Source organism: Miniopterus natalensis, chromosome 4, assembly GCF_054644295.1.
Source record: "Miniopterus natalensis isolate mMinNat1 chromosome 4, mMinNat1.hap1, whole genome shotgun sequence".
NCBI classification, from domain to species: domain Eukaryota; kingdom Metazoa; phylum Chordata; class Mammalia; order Chiroptera; family Miniopteridae; genus Miniopterus; species Miniopterus natalensis.
In genome coordinates this window covers 8,209,642-8,231,426 of record NC_142084.1, presented here as the reverse complement: position 1 = coordinate 8,231,426, position 21,785 = coordinate 8,209,642, and the positions used below count along the sequence as shown (strand labels likewise).

The following is a 21,785-nucleotide window of genomic DNA, read 5'->3' as shown; positions in this document are numbered from 1 at the left end:
TTATAGAACTAATCCTGAATTTTCTCCAACTCTAGAGCACTAAGGCAGAGAAAGCAAACACCCTTGCTCACAAGGACTCTGGGCCCCAAAGCCTTGATCTTTCAAACTGTGAAGGAGTGAGTGACGCTGGGCCTTGAGGACACAGCAAATGATACGTTCCCAATGGCTGTGACAGGTACATCCCTCTTAATCATGGTCATGGAAAGCCTCAAGGAGATGTGAGTGGCCACTGTGCCACTGTTATTACTAATTTAGTTACCAACTTTCCTGATTAAAAACAAAAAAAATTTAAAAACTGCCTTACTGTCAAAGGTAACTGTATGCTCAAATTCATACAAATAGGCACAGAATGAATCTTCAGGACAGTATCCAGTTATTTTGAAATATTACCCCTTCCCCCACCAAAATCCCCCACCCACCAACATATACTATTTCAGTCAACTAATAAAAAGTACTTCAGTACTGTCTACATTGAAAATGGGAAGGTGGTAAGATAGAGAAGTGGAACCCAGACCAATATCAAGAGAAATGTTTTCCTCCTCCAGAGGCCTTTAAAAATAAGACTGATACTCCTCTACCTGAAATGACTCTAGTCCTTTTAAGCAGATAAAGACAGACAGTGAACCATTGAGGGCGCTTCTACTCCTGTTGTTTTAAGTTGTGAATGTCCTAAAGGGTCTCAAAACCCAAAGTGAAATCCAAGTGCTTATCCCGGGCACAAACCACAAGCACATTTGTGCCAAGAGGGACTTGACGTAATACAAGGGCAGACCAATTGGTGGAGTCTCCTGGCCACACCTCGTGAGCAGACAGTTACACCCATATTTATTGAATATTTGATTTTGTACTGCATGATTTTGAAAACTTAGATTCAGAAATTTGCAGAATATTTTCATAAGTGATCTAACAGAAATGTCTTATCTTTCAATTTAGAAACATTTGCTAGTATTGACTGAAATGACGACACTTCAACATCCACCTGTGTTTATGTTAAATCTGTAATCAGAGATGGTGATGTAGAAATATACAGTCAATTGTCACTTAAAACACACAAAAACTGGACATGCTATACACTTCTCTTTTAAAATGTATCTGTATTATTTTCACCAATCAAAACACACATAATATATTTTATTATAAAACATTAGGCAATGTTACTTTTGAGATATGCAATCCAAAAGGTCACACCTGTGTTTATTACCAGTATGAAACATCGGAGGCGTTACATTAGCAATCAAGCAGGAGACCTCATAATCATCACCATGACTGACACAGCATCAAATCCGGATGAAACCAGCATCCCATTCAACCTTTCGACTAGGGACTCTGCTGAGGGTTTCTCCTTTCAGCACTGTGGCTCTGAGTGTGCATCCCAAAGATAAGAACAGAGCCACACTAGCATCTCCAGACCACAGCTGATCAGCACTGACAGCATGTTTCTAGAATACTCTCCGACTCTGATAGACTCTGCTCTCTGGAACCTGCACTTGAAATCAAGACCCGACAAAGTGGGAGGCAGTCATTTCGGTTTTGACTGAAAACAAACAAAACAAACCTAGTCCAAATTCCAGGCTAATAACAAATTACCTGGTTTATAAAAATATGTGTCCAAAATAGTTACTTCCAGGGCTGTGTACAATATAAATTACAAAAATAAAATAGAGAAGATGAAAAATTGAGCACATTTTCAGGTCTTACCAGCATTCATCCATAGCGACCAGTGTGAAACCCTGCGCACTGCACCAGGACCCTGGCACACCTCACTCAGGAGGGAGGAGCCTGCAGGGGTGAGCTGTTCCGACAGAGCTCTACTGTCTGCAGTCTGTGGCCTGTCCTAGGTGCACTCTCCACTACCTGATGGAAGGTGGTCTTGGCAGGAAACCGGCCACCATCCGTGACCACAGAGGAATGAGTGAGCGGGAAGCCCATCTGTGAGGTGCCTGGCTAAGTGGGACCTCCATGTACCTGGTGCTGCATTTACATAAGGCTAGGGCAGGTCATACATTTTAAAAACTCTCCCCTTTCTTTGTTTTTAAAGATATACTTAGTAAAGCTTTTAAAAAGAATGTAGATTAGAAAGAAGGCCATTTTAAGATGTTTTTATATGTACAGTGATAACTGTCTTCACTATACCATCAGGCCTCCAAAACCAAAATCATCCCAAGCCCCACAAAAGGTGCTTCTGTCTCAGTCCAAGTAAGTATTTCCATCTTGTACTTGAATGTGTCTAAATCTCACAATATAAAACTATGATTTCAATATTAAATTTGCTCATCAAAGGTTCTACTTTCCAGTGATAAGACCAACCAATAAGATAAAACTGGTGCAGAGAGAATCACATATTGTAGATAACATTTACAACAAACTTTCTTATCAAAGTTCCTCCTCAGAACAATTCTATAGAATGTTGACCCAATAGCTTCCAAAATAATTAAACACAAGATAGGAATCTGTAACAGAGTAAGCTCTAGGGAGAAGCATTATGTGCACAGGTAGCCAAAACGTGACCATCGGTAGCTCCATTTCTGCAGTGGCACTTCAATACTCAGTATCTTAGTGAATTTTGAATAATTTCCACATGCAAAAGTCTAGAAGTATCAATTTCAGGTGAGCAGTTTTAAATCAGGAAATATTCCATAGTTAATCACTATCCTTTCAGGCATTTCCTCCACATCCCTCTGGAGAGTTTTCCCAGAACACTCATGGATTTCCCTGAGGTTTAAAAGATGCCACCACAAAGTGGGAAACAACCAACAGGCATTTGGAATCAGCCTGGCTCCTCGAACAGACCACAGGGAGATTAATGTGGTTTCTTTCAGGAAAGAAAGAAAATCCAGTAAGCACACTGTGTTGGGAAAGGGAAGCACTGCCTTGTGAAGTCACTACACCTTGAAGGATAAAGAAGGGACCCGGTCTCATTTCGGGCAGAGAGAGCACTCAGTAAGTGCCTGCGATCACCTTTAGTGATCATTTTATAAAATTCTACTCTAAAGGTAGGTAATGGATTCAAGGAGCTATCTGCCATCATATTATTGAAATGGATTGTTAGGTGGCTAGTAAAGATGGTGAATTTCTAGGCAGCATTTTAAATTAATAGTAAGCTCAAGAGACCAAGAAAAAAAGTTAGGGTAGACAAGATTTGAAAGGTATACATGGCTTAAGCAGCACAAAAACACAACTTGAAATGTTATCATGCATTAAAGCTGAATGTGCAACCACCAGACTAAGATGGTTTAGAGAGAAACAGTGTGCATGTAAGTGTCTTGGTTTTAGGAGAGATAATTCTCGGCCCCAAACATGATAAATTTTTAAAAAGTTCTATTTTTTATTTATTTAAATAGATTTAATTATATTCCTTCTGAAATACAAAAGATAGAATAAATCATACCATAAAAGAAGGTGAGTCTTGATAATATGATGGTGGCCAATTAATACACTTAAATCTATTTTTTTCTGGACTGACACCAAAGTACTTAAGAGGATTAAGAGATAATTCTAGAAGCAGCACTACCTAGAAGACTATTTGGCATTTAAATATTGATTTCCAAAGTACTAGATGGGAAGTTGGAGCAAGCATTTGTGGTCACATGCATATAAGTCCCAACAGTTACTGAGGATGAGAAATTGTCACTACTATTACCGTACAACTTAAAAAAAAATTCATTCATTCAAATTGCTCACCTGAAATGACCTTGAACAAAATCTCTAAAAGTGTGGCTTGCACTTTTTTCTTCAGACATAACCTGCTTCACTTTATAAATCTAGGCAGGCAATGCTATTAGGACTGAGCAGGGGCAAGGCATCGTGTTTCTTACATGCAGAACGTGGACTTTTTCTATTTGGTTCCATCAACTCCTGGGCATGTCAGGCCCATGGAGGCGAGCATTCCTCAGTGACAACAAGCTTGCTATTTCGAACTCATCATCGACAACCTTCAAGGGCTCCCGTGGAGGCATCGAGGCTGCTGTCTGTGTCTGAGGCCAGTGTCTGCTCGGTGGACATGGATGAAATGTCATTGATAGATGATGACTGAGAAGGAGTGGCGTTGCTACTTACTGCTGCATCTGTGCTAAGAAAACCAAACATAATAAAACCTGAGGCACGACATTGCTGCAAACCCAGGCACTGAGACCTCGGGCCATTCCTTGCTCATCCTTTCGTAGTTCCCTGTCCTGTTAGTATGAATGAGAAGTCGGTCGACTATACATTTTGAGCTTTCCCTGGAGTCTTTCGTTAGGTCCAGAATCCCAAATATTCCTCTCTCCCTGCAACGTTCTCCTTTTCTTCCCAGTGGCTAAGCATCATATATGTATTCATGCATAATCATGTTAACTACTTAAAAATATCTGCTGGGTTTAAAAGGATATTAAAGAAAATTGTTGAATTTCTCTTAAAATTAACAGTATCTCAAAAGGCCTAAGCCCAAAGAGGATTCATATGCCATCAGACATTTCAATTATAATCGCAAACACTTGATCCAAGGAAAAAAATCCACGACCTTTGAAGAATTCTTTTGCAATAAAAACACCTTCTAAAATAAGGGCTGTAAACAAACAAACCAACAAAGAAGGGAAAAAAAAGTAGTGTCCTTTTGTTCATTTTATTTTTGTTTTAGAAGTCTCCAAAACTGACATATTAAGGCAAATGAAATCATCCTATTTCCTGCTATCCATATTTTGGTCTGGTCTGAGCGAAAATAAAACATTCAGGCTCTCAGAGGTGTCTACAGTCTTAAATTTGCGCTTAGTTAACAAAAGCATCTAAACTCATGCTGAAATTACACGACTTCCAGATACCTGACCCATGTGTCAAGCTGAATATAAAATTCAGTAATAAGCAGTAAGCAGTGCACGTGTTCCGCAAGAAGTGGGGAGAGAAAATAGCTGTAGCTGAAGAGTTTCAGTTGGTAAACAGGTGGCATCCCGCAGACATAAGTTAACACCACATGCTGTCTCTAATGATCATACGTCTAGCTCGCTGTCAATCAGGCTTCTCCCACCAGGTAGGTCAAGGAGAAAATGGGATAACTGTACGAAAAATTCTCTCAAAAGAAAACCAAATTTCATTTCACTTAGATTCACATTAGTTTTCTTTTTTAACAGGGTGGGGCAAGTACAAAGTGGGTCATGCACATTGAAAAGGCTTTAAATTTAATTTCCTCATCTATAAATGGAGCTGAGAGCAGCTGCTGCAAGGATGAAACAAGAATGTTTAGAATGAGGTTCGTTCACTGCTCGACACCTCAGTGTAATGTCAGCTGCCACCCCCAGGACAAACCCAAAAGGGGGAGACTGATGCACGCAAAGCACTTTCAAATCCAGTGCTGGTCAAGCTGGCACTTAACACAACTGCCATCCATAAAAGTTGACCAGGGAAAGAAAAATGTGATCAAACTATTAAAGCAATGACTAACCTGAAGGCTGATCTTTCACAACACCGTTCTTGCTTCTTTCTTCCCAATCCATTACTTCTTTGTAAATCAGCTCTGCAAACAGAAATGCAAGTTAAAAGGCTTCATCAGTTTTTGGCATCTCTAACTCTTCTTCTAAATCAACTGGAACAACTCCAAGGACACTGTGATGTGTTATTTTTAATTGTGATATACAGTTAATTCAGAAAGATAGTCGACCTAGACCAAACTGTCCCTGTTTTGATCGATTACATCTTTTCAACCCAACTATTAAGGCTGTCAAAAAGGTAGGTGGTTCTGGGTCCATGAGGGGGTTTTACAGAGGGGATCTGGGGTGGAGGGAGGGGGGGCAGAGAGAGAGAGGGAGAGAATTAGCAAAGTGGCTCTCACAGAACATTTTAAGTACTGAATGTTCTCATGCCTGTCTGTACATTTCTCTGTCATTGCTGTGGTTTTCCAAATGTGACCATCATCCACATGTGGGCTAGAAGCCCCTCCAGACATTAATCTAAATACCTAACTTTTTCTTGGCTTCAACCTTAGTTTTCCTCAGTTTTCATTTGTAAGAAAAAACCATTAACTATTAAGTAATCTAGTAAGGGTTCCTAAAATTTCTGTATTTGTGAAATAAAAGGAGCCAGCCTTTTGCCACAAAGTGTGGCCATGTGCAAGCCGTGCTGAGTGTGTGTGCACACAGGTCACTGGCACTCTGGGCACCCTGGGAAGTGGCCCTTGGGCAGGACATACCACGTCTTGTGACTTGTGCTGACCACAGTTCGCAATTACTACTAATTCTAACTTTTAATGAAAAATCGTTAGTTCAGTCTCTTTATTGCTGGTTTAATTTGTTTTGGGTTGTTTGGTTAATCTTATAGTGAAAATAAAAACTATTTGCATATTTGTAATCTGCAGTTTTGCCTAAATTCTATTTTAAAATACATATACAACTACATGATTTATAAATACAGCATAAATTCAAATGACCCCAGTGAAGTCCCCTAGGTCTGCCTTACAGGGGCTTGTAAATTGGGGTTACTCAACATTTTGCAATATGTTTCAAGGTGTGATATAACTGCTGAGTTTAGTTTACAAACCAGTTTAGTTTATAACCTTTGATAATTAAGGTCATGTGAAAAAGCCCTTATTTTTCTCTTTTAAAGCCAATAATATACAATCCATACATGTTCCTCTTTAACTCTGTTACCTTCAAGTTCTTTTTCTCCTGGTGAGTGGGAAGCAGGAGGATTATGACCTGCAGGGTTTCCTGCTCCTGCCCCCAAAGGCTATTGCTGAGAAGTAAGAAGCTGCCCCTTTATAGGACTTCGAGAAATGTCATAAGTATGGATCAAAATAAGCTCATCTTTACCTTTCCATTCTTCAATTGCATGTTCTCTTTCTTCCAACTGGGCATCGTAAATTTGAGGTGGTGGCTAAAAATTAAGTTACATGTAAAGTCAACAGTTTACAAAATAATTAGGCACGAAGAAAAGGTAGAATTGCTTGGAGGACTTCTAACATATTTATGATATGGATGTAATTTCTTTCAAACATGGCTTATGAAAGATTTCTTCATAAGTGTGATATTACATCAGTTTTAGAATCAAAATAATTAAGAAAAAATTAACCAATAAAATAGAGCTTTTATTGTCCTCTTTATAATCACATGACCTCAAAACACTTTAAAGATATCAGCTCAGCCCTAGCTGGTTTGGCTCAATGGTTAGAGCATTGGCTCATGGACTGAAGGTCCTCGGGTTCAATTCTGGCCAAGGGCATGTATCTAGGTTGCAGGCTCAATCCCTGGCCCCGGTCGGGGTGCATTAGGGAAGCAACCTATCGATGTGTCTCTCTCACATCGATGCTCCTCTCTCTCTCTCCCTCTCTCTCTCTCCTTCCCTCCTTTCCTCCCTCCCTTCCACTCTCTCTGAAGAGCAGTGGAAAAAATATCCTCAGGTGAGGATTAAAAAAAATAATAATAAAAAAATATCTGCTCAAATGTAATTACAAAATGAATCATCGCAGGCTGCTTCCTAGAGACCCACCCTGGACAAGGCACTGCGCTAGGAAACAGAAGGTGGAGAATACGTAGTCCAGATTTACAGTTCTTCCTGTCAGAACTCCCAAACCCAACTCCCCCAACCCATCAATGCACTGATCCAAAAATTTGCTTAAAAACCACGTTTATATATCATATTCTTTTCACATAAACAATGTTTAAAATGGTGGTTAAATCCATAGGCGAAGACATAAAAACATGTTCCAGTGATGGCATAAAATAAGCATGCCACTAGGTGACTCTTTCACTCACAGCTAAAGATCATCCATACAGGTGTGGCTGTGGAAAATGCACAGAAGCACCAGCTCAGAATGGAGCTCCCCTAGCAGGTGCTCTTCAGCAAGTTTCTTAGCCTGACTGGAAGCCTAAACAAGATGATGTAACCAAAGCTCAAGACACAGTGCCAGGTACACAATGGAGGCTTAAAAATGGTGGTATGATGACCACATGACAGCACTGCATCCAAAAAGATGGTTATATTGCCACAGCATAATCACTCTGAGCTATAGCCCCGGTAACAAGTGTCCAAGTTCCAAAGGGGTTGTGACCCTTCACATGACCTTTGTGAGCCCTTAAATCCAGGACTTGTTATCCTTATGTAGCTGTTCCAGACCAACAGACAGAAGACCTGAGGAAATAAAAGCCTTGCCTCTACACAAGTCTTTTCACAGTAGCTGCTTACCGCTTCCGCTTCAGCAGGGTCATACCAAACAGTAATGTAAGGGTGACGCAAAGCTTCGTCCACAGAGATCCTCTTGTCAGGGTCTATCACTAACATTTTTGATAACAGGTCTCTAGCTTGGCTTGCTAGAGTGAAAACAAACATTAGATTAGTAACTAATGCTGTTTATCTGAAAACTGCACCATAAAGAACTGAACATGACAGCACAGAGAGAACAAAAATGGGCCTGGATGGTGTGGCTCAGTTGGTTGAGTACTGTCCCAAGCACCTAAAGGGCATGCGGGAGGCAGTCAGTATTTCTCTCTCTCTTCCTCTCCCTCTAAAATCAATAAAAGCATATTTTTAAAAACTGTATAAACTTGGAGAATTTTTTGATAGGTTCAAAATCACGAGAACTTTTTGCTTTAAGAAGAAGTCAGGCCCAGCCGGGCGTGACTCAGCGGTTGAGTGTCGACCTAGGATCCAGGCGATCGGGGTTCGATTCCCAGTCAGGGCACATGCCCAGGTTGCGGGCTCGATCAATGACTCTCTCATCATTGATGTTTCTGTCTCTCTCTCTCTCCCTCTCCTTTCCTCTCTCTGAAATCAATAAAGATATATTTAAAAAAAAAAGAAGTCAGGCAGCCCCTTTCACTACAAATCAGGCTTTCGAATGTGGTTTCAGCCTCTGGAAAAGGGCAGAGCCCCAGGCTGAGAGGCTCTGGCAGGAAGGGCGCGGGAGGCGAGCGATGGGTGGCACTACCTACCATCTGTGCCAACATGAAGCATGGGTGAGAATTTTCTTCTGATGTCATTTCAAAATGAAATTAGAACAGATCTTATTAGCCACACAATAATCTCAAGTTTGCACAGTATAGGACACTTCAAAGATGCCTCTGCAAGAGTTTTTTGATTGGTGGGAATATTTTTATTTGGCTAATTTAGTTAAGCCATTTTATTGAGGACAAAACTTCTAGGTCTTGAAGCTTTCTCTCCGCAATGCCTTCATTCTACCCTGTAAATGGCTTTACTTGAGGGTTTCCAACTATTTTGCCTTCCAATGCTCACAGGTTTTGGAACACAAACATAAAAAATGAAATCTTCACCCAATTATGAAGTACAAGAAAAGAGGTTATCTTACTTTTAATTTTGTCTCGTTCCGATTCTGATGGGAATATCCAATCTGGAAAGAGTTCTTCAAATTTGATTCCAGGATACTTTGGTCTGTTTTCTACATAATTTCTCACAGTTGGCTGAAGTTTCTTCATGAAATCTGCAGACGGTGTTCCTAGCTGCTCAATAACTTTATTCCACTGATCAATATCTAAGGAGTCTCTTGAGGAAAATACAACTGAAATGCCTTATATTCCTATTACATGAAGTAGCATCATTCAAAGAAAAGCAAATTATATTTATACCTGCCAACAAGTAATTAACTAGGCCACCCCACTGGGTCAGCAGAAGCATTTTGAAATAATATTCAAATAAGGTTATAGTTTCAAAGCTCCTAATGTTTAGATCTCCTAATGTTTAGATCATTAAAAACAACAACACTCTTATACTCTGCATCTTTATAACTATGATCATAGTTTATTAAATCAATACAATGAGGTCTATATGACTTCCCATTCTAGATCAAAATAAAGTTATCTTGTAACTGAAGAATACCTATGACAGAAATGCTTATACATGAAATTAGACAGTAATTACATAAGCAAATTGAAACCAGTTTTCATACTAAAGCTATACTAGTTCTAAAGCTCCCTAAAGTGGGGAGACCTATGGGACTTCTCATTTCACAGCTGGGGAACCAGAGCCTGTGAGGCAAGGCCCACATCTGCCGCTTAGCTACCACTCTTACTTGCAGGAAAAGAAAAAAAAAGTTGTCTATACTTGTACCTCTAATTCCCAGTCTCTTGTTCTCTCTTAAACATCCTCTTGCAGGCTTTTCCCCCCACTCCATGAACCTGGCCCATCAAGGCTGCTAGTGGCCATCCCTACTCCAGTGGTCAATTCTCAATCCTTGTCCAGCATCACCCAGCTTCCCTCACTAACTTCCTTCCTGGCCTCTAGGGCCTCCCTCTCCAGGAGGGGCCGTTACCTACCTTTCCGTTTCTCTTTTCTCTGCTAGCCCAGGGGGCTTGGTTCCCCTCCTTTGCTCCCTCTCTCAGCATTCCCGGTCAGTATCCTGCCTTCACACCACGGGGCAGACTGACCACGCATGCTGATTTCTCCATCCCAGGCCTCTTTCCCGAGCTTAGCTCTTGATAGCTCCAGTGTCTGACAGACGTCTCAGAACCCAGACAAGGCTCTCTGGAGGGCTGACCTTCCAAACAGATGCATTTCAGCCACTCCCCATCCTGGTGGTCTCCTTGCTACAGCCCCTGACCTTGCAGGTCTACCGTGGCTCAGCAGCCAGGCTGTCCTTTTCCATTTAAGTTGGATGAGAGCCTAGGAAAGGGTGGGTGCTCAAAAGCTATGGGTTCATGATAACCGGTAATGTCTATAGACTACCGGGGGACAGGCAACAGGAGGACAGTCCCAGCAGGTCTGGCTGATGTCCTGGGTATGTAAAGGCACCACTGTGCTCTCATTCTGCTACAGAGATAACCAAGGCTCAGAGAGGCTCTGACTCCTCAAGGATGCACAGACGCCACGTGGGAGTTAGAATTTGGGCCCAAGGTGGCCTGGCTAAAGTTTTCTCTTTCTTACTGGCCAGGAGTTCCTCTTCTACCCCAGGTCACGAATCTAAAGCAAATCTATAAGAAGAGCAGTCTTGTTTCCCAGAAGCTTTTTCTATCCCAGTAATTTTTAATCTAATGTTTGAAAAATTGGCAAAATTATCTTTGGAAAATGATGTTAATCTCCATATGTGTTCTGAAAATGACATTAGGTGACCTTATATATGTAATCATTAATTACTGACACTGCAAGATGTTAGTATGTAAAGTAGGAATTTTAAATTAATAATGCACCAAAAAGTACCCACATTTTCCATTTTTGTACTTTCTGAAGAAAACATTTCTTAATTAATACAAAAAAGAAAGGCACAAAAATGAATAAGAATTGAGACAAATTGAATGTTAAGTAGATACTTTTAAATTATTTCTCTTTAGAATACATCAACTTTCCCTTTTTAATTGACTTTATTTGCAAAATAAAGGCCCCCTTCCTTTCAGTTTGAGACAAGTGCATCTAAGGTAGGTTATGGGAAACTGCTAGAAAATTTATTAGAACAAAATAAAATGCTGCATTTAATGTCACATAAAATCTGTGATGTGGAAAATGTAAAGGAGGTAAATAAAATGATAGGAACAAAATCTTTTCATTCCAAGTTTGTGTTGTGAAGAATTTATAATACAGGAAAACCACCCTCATTAAATTATAAATAACTAAAATTACTTTAACAAAATGCGAACACCAACTACACAGCTTGATTTCCTTTAAAAATAACCATCAATCTGCCAATGAACAGACACTAAAAGCTTTCATAACAAAAAACAAAATCAAAGACTAATGAAAATATTAAGTGGTTAGAACACAAATGAAAAAGGCCATATGTGAAGAAGCATGTTAGAGTAAAAAATATTAAAGATGGAAGAATATGAGGATATGAGGAAAGAAAGCTATTATATTATCTATTTACTTTATGCTATGTCAATATGATTTCCTGGCCCAGGGTAAGTTAATCTTTTGCATTTTATATTTACTTAGACTTCCCAGTGTCTCACAAAATAACCTTCTAAGCGGAGTTTTAAAAAATTTCTACAAAATGTCAGCAGTGTAACAAACAAGAAAATTTACCATATATTTGTTTCTCATCAATTTCACATTAATCATTTTCATTAAGTCATATGTAGTGTGTTTCAGTTCTTTGGGGGAAAGTATTTTAATGCATACTGATAACTAACAAAACAGTACATTAATTAAATTATGCAAGAATACTTACTGGCCTATTAAATTTAGATAGCAACTTGCCCAGTTAAATTAATTGACTGAAATAAATAAACAGTATTTTCACTTATATCAGAATATATTCATCAAACAGTAAGTACATTTCTAATAAGCTACTTTTGATAAAATTAAGAGCTAATGTAACTGGTTAACTTAACTCCAAGCCTCAATAAAATCATTAGAGGTATTTAAGGGAAGCATGGCCGGGAAGGTCCCGGGAAGGATACGGTCAGTGCCTTGGAATATCACACAACCTTTCACCAGCTCGCCCATGATGCAACCCACTGACCAGATATCAACTGAAAATAAAATGAAATGATAAAATTATAAAGTGCCATGAAAAAAACAAAAGTGAGGAAAAGGAATTCTAACAGTGTACTAAACACACAAATATGGAAGAACAAATTGCTAAGGGTGGACTTCACACAATGTTAATGGTTGCCGGCCTCGATTGTAGCCATCAGTGTGCAGCAATCTGGGGTTTCAGTGGAAAGATTCCAATACTTTACAGCTTAAAAAACAAACAAAACCCCAGAAATAGAAGTGCCTGTCCACACCAAGCCACTTCAGGCCACACACCCACTGCCCAGCCCTGCAGCCAATGCGGGGTTCCCTGGGAAGGATACAGTCTCTTCCTGGGAACAGGACTTTATGGAGAACCATTTCTGCCATGATGCACCCGACAGACCAGATGTCCACTACCAAACACCAGGTGATTAAAACCAGCAGGAGACCCCATTCATCTTTCTTTAAACTCCCTCCCACACAAAGACATACCCAGCTGGTCAATGGGAGCTTTTGTAACATACTGAACCCCACACCTCCTGAACAATCCTTTCCTAAATTGTCCCATCGGCAGGGCCTCACAGAGGCAGGTTTGCTTTTCTGAGCTCCAGGTGAGGCCCTGCCAGGTACCCTGACTTTCAGCTGTTCACCCTCTTCTGTGGGGCTAGCTGAACCCCATGCCTCAGACAGCCAGGCAGAGGGCTACTTAGTGCCCCTGCTGGAGAGGGTGGGCTGAAAGAAGGTAACCAGGAATCTAATTTCTCTCCCTTCCACAGGAAACAACAGAAGCCCACAGAGCTGTGTCTCTTAGAGTGGGAGACATCTAAATAAATCTGAGGCAAAGCTATTTCAGATGACTGGGACAAACTTTCAGACTTTTTTTAAGCAAGTAAATGTGATTTCATTCTTTTTGGCAAATTTGTCAAAAGCTAAGTTTGAAAGAGCTCTGATATTGCTAGAATAAATTCAGTTTTGATGTTAAAAAACACTGGTATCAACTTTTTTATGCAAAACAAAACATACATTATTCCATTTATATCAAGTTAAAAAATAAGTAAAACCAATCAATGGTGCTGGAAATTAGGGTAATAGCTTCCCTTGGGGACTAAGACCTGAAGGGGCCCAGGGGAGGCCTGGGGTGGTGCTGGTTATGTGGGTGCACTCCCATTGAGTGCACACTTGAGATTTACATATTTTTCTATAAATGTTATACTTTGATAAACATTCAAAACTATTAACTTCAAAAGTGAATGATTTTAACTAATGGAGATATAAAATTAATGAATTCTTATCTGTGGACTATGGTAATCTGTATAACACAGTCCCATTATATTTAATATAATTTACAGTAAAAAGACAATAGTGATGGCCAGTGGCACTATTTTTAAACATCTCAGCCTCTTCTGGTTCCATCTGCACTCACCGTTCTCTTTATAGCCCATACCCAGGATGACTTCTGGCGCCCGGTAATATCGTGTCACCACATAAGGGGTCATCATGAAGTTGGTACACGCTGTCCGGGCTAGGCCAAAGTCCAGGATCTTAAGGGTGCAGTCTGACTTTACTACGATGTTGCTGGGTTTCAAATCCTAGGACAGAAATGGTTTAAATGAATAAAATGAACCAAAGCATGCTAAATAAACCACCTCACACTGGAAAGGATTTGAGAGAAGTGACTATATGAGAGTGCTGGCAAGAGGAGGAAAGTTAGAATGGAACCCTGGCATTTTGGAAAATCCTACTCTCAAACTGAGACTAATACAAATAAGCCTAAAGAGGTCAGATTGTTGCCCTCACCCCCATGTGGAAATGTTCATGATCTTTACTTAAAACCTTCTGAGGGAGTAGCTGGCTGGGCTGAGGGACAAGGGCTGGTGCCCTGCGTGAGGGATGGGGCTGCCAGTCGTGTAGGGTTCATGATGCCCAGGGCCTGGGCCTGCCCTATCCCATACCCTGGCCACCATGCCCTGTACTGTGCTACACTGGCATGGGGAGCTGGCAGCTATGGTGTGGCACCAGCTCGTGAGGAGGAGGAGAAGGAGGAGGAGGGGGACAGGGCAGTGAGAGAGAGATGGGGCTTTCCTCCAGGTTCAGGACCATAATCAGCCCATTCTGTGGAAAGTGCAGTTTAACTTGGGCAATAGCAATAGGCCCAGCAACCAATGCTAAAATTCCATTCAAGGGAACCACATCATCACAGACAAACTAGAAAAGATTTGCTGGTGAATGGCTGCTGTAACGTCAGCCTCCCGAGCACCAAGCAGTACTGCTGTGATGGCTGCTTGTCCAACAGCTGCTGCAGCGCTTAGGACACTGCACGTCCTGCTGCCTGCAGCCCAACAAGCACCTCCTCCTGGAGCACTTCCCCATCCCGCAGCTGTGGCATTCTAGACCTCTTCATGGCAGTTGAAGATCACTTTGAATTGTGTTTAGCTAAATGCAGGGCCAAATCCCAGAGCGTGCAGCACAAGAACACCTATAGGGATCTCACGGCAAAATATTCCTACGGAGAGAGACCTCCTGAGCCCTCTCATGATGGGCACAGAAGACTTGCTGCATGCACATGGCTGAAGCACTTGCAGCCTGATGCCAGGCCTCAATGGTCACTAGTCCCTTGGAAGAAGAGAGGTGTCATGTGTTGACCGCTTCCTGTGTTGTATGCTTTGGCTTCACTCCCTGACGGGCTTTACCAGATAGGACTGTTCTGTAAAGCAGCTTGGAAACACCAGCGAGTCACATTTGAAAAAGACAAAACTGCGGGCCACCTTACAGAGAGGTTGGCACTTTGGGCACCTCCACCATTGCAGCTGCTCAGGGACCCGTGGTCACTCACAGTGCTCATCGGGGCCCTTCACTGTAAAGTTATTTATTGGATTTCTTTGTAGTGGAAAATTATGTTTTATATAGAAAAATGCTTTCCCTTGATACACTAAATATATTCAAGGAAATTGTTGTTTTCTTGTGTTCTTGAGTTTCATGAGTTAAATCATCCCTTCACCCAGATACAATGTTTGGCCTCTTAGAATGTGCATGTTCTCTCAAGGTAGTTATTTTGGGTTTTGTTTTAACAGCATCTTCAGGAGTGGGCCCTGAGCACCGTATGCTGACATCTAAAACTGCATAAAATCCCAAATATACTCTTCCACTCTAATCTGGTGCCAGGTTTCCAGCAGCTGGCACAATGCTTTCAGATTTTTTTCTAGGGGCATTTGGGATACTTGTATACCTATATGCTAGCTCTGATTTAAACAGAAATTCTGACTTATTGTCCTGCAAGATTTTGTTCTCGTTTCCTATAAGGTGACTGGTCTGCTCAGCCTTGATCCAGTGGGATCAAGGAAAATCACTGGGAGCCTCCTCTCCTCCAGTCATGGAAACTCTGTGTTAAGGTGACTCCTCAATGGAGATACACCTAGCAACTGGCTATCACTGGTCATCCTTTATTGCTTTCAGCTTCAGGAGATGTAACAGACATAGAAGTTCAGTTTCCCTGTGGTTTGCAAAGAGGAAGAAAACACAAGTTTCTAGCAAGGAGCTGTAAGAGACTTTACATCTACCCTTGTTGGCATGAGAGAATGAACGCAGGACTTGCAGGCTGCTGGTCCACATGCTCCAGGCATGCCCCATGTTTCTAGAACACCACTAAATCTCTCCGTGTCAAGCCCAAAAGTATTTGGTCCTCAGATCAAGATGTGCCCCACTCTTTGCTCTCAGGAGTTCCACTAACACACAACTCTTTCCTGAAGTCCCTCACTGACCCCAGGATTGGACAAAGTCTTTTTCACTTTTTTGGTTGTTCAAGTTGTTGACCCTGGAGCAGGGCACTAGTTTTACAATCTGCTTTCAACACTTTTTGCCTTCTAGTATGTTTCTGCAGTATGTAGTGGTCATTTCCCTTAACTTCCTCCTCCATTTCTTACACTTCTCTTCCGAAAGTAGTTTGTCTCCAAAATAAGTTTCCTTAGAAGGTAAACTGTGTGTCTGCTGGTTATTTTCAAATGTTAGATCCCAAGAAATGCATTCCGTTTGCAGTGGACTTTTCTGATTCTCTTTGTATTCATTGGTGCTTAGTCGAACTTTGTATGTGAAAGAAATGTGCATGTTCAGATGTTTTACTGTCTCATTCTTTTCAGTAACTCAGTAAAAAATCACCACCACCCTTCTGAGGGCTTCCACACCATCTCTCCCTCCCTCCCTTCTACCCTCCACGCCTGGTCATCCTTCAGCACCCAGCACTCCAGTTCTTCCCCACTGTCCAACAAATGTAATGTACATTTTTTAGAAGCCACCTTAAAAAGAGTGAATAGAAACAGCTAAAACTAATTTTAATAATACATTTTATTTAATCCAATAATATCTACAGTATTGGGAAAGAGTGAAGGTAGGGAATATATAAAATGGAATCACTTTCACCAAGCTGCTAAAATTATTAACATCATGAAGTTTGAGGCATGAGGAAGGACTCTATTCTTGTTCTAAAGAGCCTGGGAACTTAAACTTTTTGAACTTTCCAGTCCTGTGTCAATGCCTGGGTATACGTCTGGACAGACACCAGACCTCCAGATAACCCTGATTACCTTGCTCCAGATAACCCTCTGATTACCCCCTCCAGATAACCCTCTGATTACCCCTTCCAGATATCCCTCTGATTACCCCCTGAAGGAACCACATATCCAGGTCACCTGACATCTATTATCCAGACCACCTGGCACCCATCATCTAGACAGCCTGACATCTGATTGCCAATGGTCCTGGACCAATCCCAGGGCTAAGAATGCAGGGCTGATTATTCTTAAGAATGCACTTTTTACTATAAAAGCTCTCAACACTTCTTTCTTCCAAAGACTTCTGGGTTTTTGCCTAGCTGTGTTCCCAGTGTGCAAACTCTAAGACCCTTGAATAAATATCATTTATTTCTAGCCAAAGCCTCCAGATTCTTTTTGAGTTCATCTGACAGTATTATTTATCATTTCAAAATATAACCAACATAAAAATTATTAATGAGATACTTTACATTCTTTTTTTGGTTCTGCCACATCCAATTATAGCCACACTCTGAGTGCTCAATAGCCTCATGTGACTGGTGGCTACCACACTGGACAGCACGGGTCTAGAATTCCCTTGCCCTGGAATCTCCCCATGGCTCTCTTTCTTTGGTAAAAGAATTCTATGATCACCAACCCCCTCTCCCCCACCCTGATCCACATTCCCCGGCACACATGCGCACACCGCGCCCTCCCCCTTCTCCACCTTCAAGTCCAGCTCTGTGACAAGAGGCCCTCCTGTGCTCTCTGCTCTTAGAATCAAGCCTGACAGAGGAGTTGGTCAGGAAATGTCCGCTGAGTGGACACATGTCACACTCACTGCTCTCAATGCTTTAACACAACTTCTGCCATTTTTCTCCCTCCTAACTCTAGGGCTTTCTTAATGCTGACCTCCCGCACTCCAGTCCTGGGATGCCAGCTGCAAACTCACACAATAAACTGACTTCTGAACAACCTCTATTCATTCTATTCACAAGAGTTTTCTAGTTTGTGGCTGAAACATCAAACTGCCAAGTCACACCACATGGAAGGACCTGGGAACACTTTAAGTGTGAAGTTCCAGGCCCAGTACCTGACTTAAAACTTTCTGATATGTCGTAAATGGGCGCATGACACTGTGAAGTGTTACTGGGATATAAGTAGAGAACCATTTAAAAGTTACAACAGCTAAAGTTCCATTTCACTACTGTTTTTGTTGTTGTTGTTTTTAAATATATCTTTATTGACTTCAGAAGGGAGAGGGGGAGAGAGAGATAGAAACATCAATGATGAGAGAGTTGTCATTGATTGGTTGCCTCCTACATGCCCCTGACCAGGAACTGAACCTCGATCTCCTGGATCCTAGGTCGATGCTCAACCGCTGAGCCTTGCCTGGCCGGGCTCATTACTGTTAAGTACTCTCTAAACTTCCTGATTCAGGAAAACAAATTATAAATATATAATTTTTAAAAAATGCAGTGAAAATTCCCACCAAGCCCTATGCAGATGCCCCTGCCCCAAGCTGTCCCAGAGCCCAGTGTGTGTCCCAAAGTGTGTCCTAGGGGAGCACGGCCACCCTTGCCGCAGCCACGGTTCTACACCAGGTAAAGCCAGGGAAGAATGAGCCCCACCCACCAGCAACTGTCCCTGTGAGGAGGCTCACACGGTAAGGCACCTAAAACAAAACCAACCAATTAGTTTCTAGTTCCCTTTTTCAAAAATCAAAGAATATGGCAAGAGTAGGCATTTGAGAATACAAATAACTAAAAGATAAAATACTGCTCAAGTTCACAAAAAAAGTGTTTTTTAAACCACAAATGATGAGGAACCACTTCTAGTCTCTCCTGTGGCAGTGAGGAGAGGAACGGCAGCCACACCGTGTCCTGGTGGGAGAAGTCCAAGCTGACCTTACTGGACACGGGTTGGTGGGGAAGGCAGTAGGTGCTTTCTTCATAGGAGGCTGATTTTCAAAAAAATTGAAATGTCTTTATTTTACCACCCAGCAGCCCCTGCACGCCAACCTGGCCTGAACTAAAGCAGAGCCACATGAACGAATATGACCAGAGCAGAGCCACTGGCCAGCTCGATGAACCCGAGTGAATTAGAAAACATCACCATCTCTGGCCACTTCCACGGTTCAGATCTTTGTCATCTTGTACTGGCTTTTTTTTTTTTTTTGACAACGCACTTTACTGCCATCTGCTGGAAAATGATAAAATGCAGATGGTGCGGACAGTCGGAAGGGGTTAAAGAGGTCCCAGGCCCTGGAGGGCGCCCCACATCCACAGCCGGCCACCCTCCCATCAGCTCCATACACAACCAGGGGCAGCTTTCCAAGAACTGGACTTGCAGTTTCAAGGTAGCAGAATAAAGACAGATCTGCCTCTTTAAATCTTAAAAGCCATCCAAAACAAGAAAAATAAGGAACACATGTCAAAATACAAATGACACCTGAATTTGAAGGCCTGACCCCAGAGTGAAGGGATGTCTAAGAAATTGTGGCCTCCCTTGGCAGCGACCAGGGGAATATGAGGAGCCCACAGGGTGATAATCTGGACCAACACCCAGGAATAGCTCAGGAAGCAACCAGCAGGTACTGGGGATGGCAGGTGATGCCGGAAGGAAACACAGGGAACTTTTTTGAAGGAAAAAGTCGACCTCCCAGAAAAGAGAGACTTCTGCTCCTCCTCACTCCACTGGCTTCTTATCCAGAAAAACTGAAACCAACTTTCCAGGCATGGGTTTCAGATTCAATACCAACAGACCCGCTGGTGAGAAGCCCAGCTTGTGAAAAGCACTGGTCACATGATGTAAAACACAATACAGATACTGATCCAAATTTAATTACACTGTAATTGGGAGGTGGGGGAACAGGATAGGTGAGGGTCATGGTTGGTGAAAGAAAGCTAAGTCAGTACCTTAAGCTCCAAATTAAAAAAGGTGAATGAACAGAGATATCATATTATTTCAAGATATGGAAATTAACACTAAAAGAACTAAAAGAGTTTGCTTCTGGGGAGAGAGAAATAAGAGGGAGGAGTTGGGGACTCTGCTTTTTTAGTAAATATTTGTAGAACTATTTAATCCTTGATTAAAATAAAACACAATCAACCAGCTCATTCAGCAAAGTTGCAGGACAATAATGTATGAGATGATCTCGTACATAATTGTTAAAAAGGACACAATTATAAACAGATATGTTGGTATCAGCTTAAGTAGAAAGTCCGTGTCAGTATAAAATGAGGAAAGAAACACCCCAACTGGCTCACCAGCCACCTCCAGGTGACAGTGGAGGGCTGAGGGACTCTCATTTCTTTTAATTTTTTTAATTATATAAAGTAAAAAGTGGTGGGATTATTAGTGTTTTATTTTTAAATAATTAAAATTTTACGCATAGTATAAAACCATCCTAATGAGCAAAATTGAAAGTGTGTATCTATGTACATGATACCGTACACAGGGAAAAGGACCGGGAGGGCTCACAAACTAAAGGCTCACATACTATGTGTTAACCGCACTTCCTCATCTCTCAGGATGGGGAGGGGAGGGTGAGGTGGGCACACAGGGCCTTTTACTTTTCCTTTATCTGCCTTTCCCACAATGAGCATGTGGCATTTTTACAGGCTGGGAGCCTGGCAGGCTTGAGAAGGTGTGAACAGGACAGAGAGGTGGCACATAGAATCATCTGCTTGGGCCTCCTCAGGTTTCTGAACACCATGCTGGGCAAAGCAAACATTTCTTTGGACCATATCTGACCTCTGCTCAGCAGCAGCGGGCCCAAGCCACAGGGTCTGAATGTCCCCTAACACAGGCACGCTGGCTGCAGCTCTTACCAGGTTCCCAGACCCAAATGAGATTGCTTTCCCATGAATCTCCGAGCTCAAGAGGGAAGAAACGAACAAGGCAAACCGTGTCCCTTTACAAAGTTAATATGGCTTAACATAATCTGGGCACTAATCCTAAAGCATGAACTTAACACAAAATGTATTTAAGAGAGATTAAGAGTGCTTGAATTCATATAAAGGTCTGTGAAAATTTTAGGAAGAGAAATAGAATGGTATGTTGGGAAATCTTTTTTTTTAATCTTCACGTGAGGATATTTTTTCCATTGCTTTTCAGAGAGAGTAGGTGGGGAGAGAAAGAAAGAGAAACATCAATGTGAGAGAGACACATCAATTGGCTGCCTCCTGAACGTGCCTGGACTGGAGGCAGGGAGTGAACCGCAACCCAGGTATGTGCCCTTGACAGGGAATTGAACCCGAGATCGTTCAGTGTGTGGGGCAACACTCTAACCACTCAGCCACACCGGCCAGGGCAGGAAATCTTCATTTCTTATTTTAAAAAGTTATTATTTTTAAAGCAAATTCGTCAATAGAATTCATATTATTTTAACTGAACACTTGGTGGCAGCAAAGGCTGTATTTTACATAACAGCTCACTGGTCAGGAGCCAAGTGCTCATCAGCCAGCAAGTCGGGCCTGGACACAGGCCCTGGGAGGACCAGGGATGCCTCCTACCTCCTGGCCTCAGGTTGCAGACCTGAGGCTCATGACAGGGGCAAGGGCTGGGCCCACTCTGGGTTGGTGGGTTCTGTCGCCACAGAGACCTCCATTCAGCAGCTGTGATGGAGCTCACCTTTCCTGGCACCTAATGAACCTACTACACCATTGAAAAATCTACTTTTCTCTGTATGAATAGGCTGCATTGTTCTTGTCTCACAATCTTCCTCCCCATAATGATTTAGTTCCAAGAAATGGTAACTTCTTGATGCTAAAACATAGTATCTAGCCCGGCCGGGCGTGGCTCAGCGGCTGAGCGTTCGGCCTAAGATCCAGGCGATCAGGGTTCGATTCCTGGTCAGGGCACGTGCCCCGGTTGCGGGCTGCAGCCGATCAA

The 21,785-nt window shown here is 41.9% G+C and overlaps 1 protein-coding gene and 1 pseudogene across 4 annotated transcripts in view; one reads left to right on the top strand and one right to left on the bottom strand.

Annotated features, from left to right (window-relative positions):
- Window positions 1–1,074: 1,074 nt before the first annotated feature.
- Window positions 1,075–21,785, bottom strand: part of MAPK9 (mitogen-activated protein kinase 9) — a 52,072-nt gene continuing 31,361 nt past the window's right edge. For 2 of the 4 annotated variants that reach the window (XM_087816245.1, XM_087816246.1), the window contains 7 exons: window positions 13,790–13,955; window positions 12,309–12,380; window positions 9,269–9,451; window positions 8,149–8,273; window positions 6,777–6,840; window positions 5,414–5,485; window positions 1,075–4,064 (listed from right to left, as the gene is read on the bottom strand). In XM_087816245.1, the coding sequence (XP_087672371.1) occupies window positions 3,922–4,064; window positions 5,414–5,485; window positions 6,777–6,840; window positions 8,149–8,273; window positions 9,269–9,451; window positions 12,309–12,380; window positions 13,790–13,955 (825 nt within the window). In that variant the 3' untranslated portion in view covers window positions 1,075–3,921. Of the gene's footprint in view, window positions 4,070–5,408; window positions 5,486–6,776; window positions 6,841–8,148; window positions 8,274–9,268; window positions 9,452–12,308; window positions 12,381–13,789; window positions 13,956–21,785 lie in introns of those variants that run through there. The other 2 variants (XM_087816247.1, XM_087816248.1) reach the window with 2 other exon arrangements.
- On the top strand, window positions 14,286–15,008 carry LOC148093175 (SREBP regulating gene protein pseudogene; annotated as a pseudogene).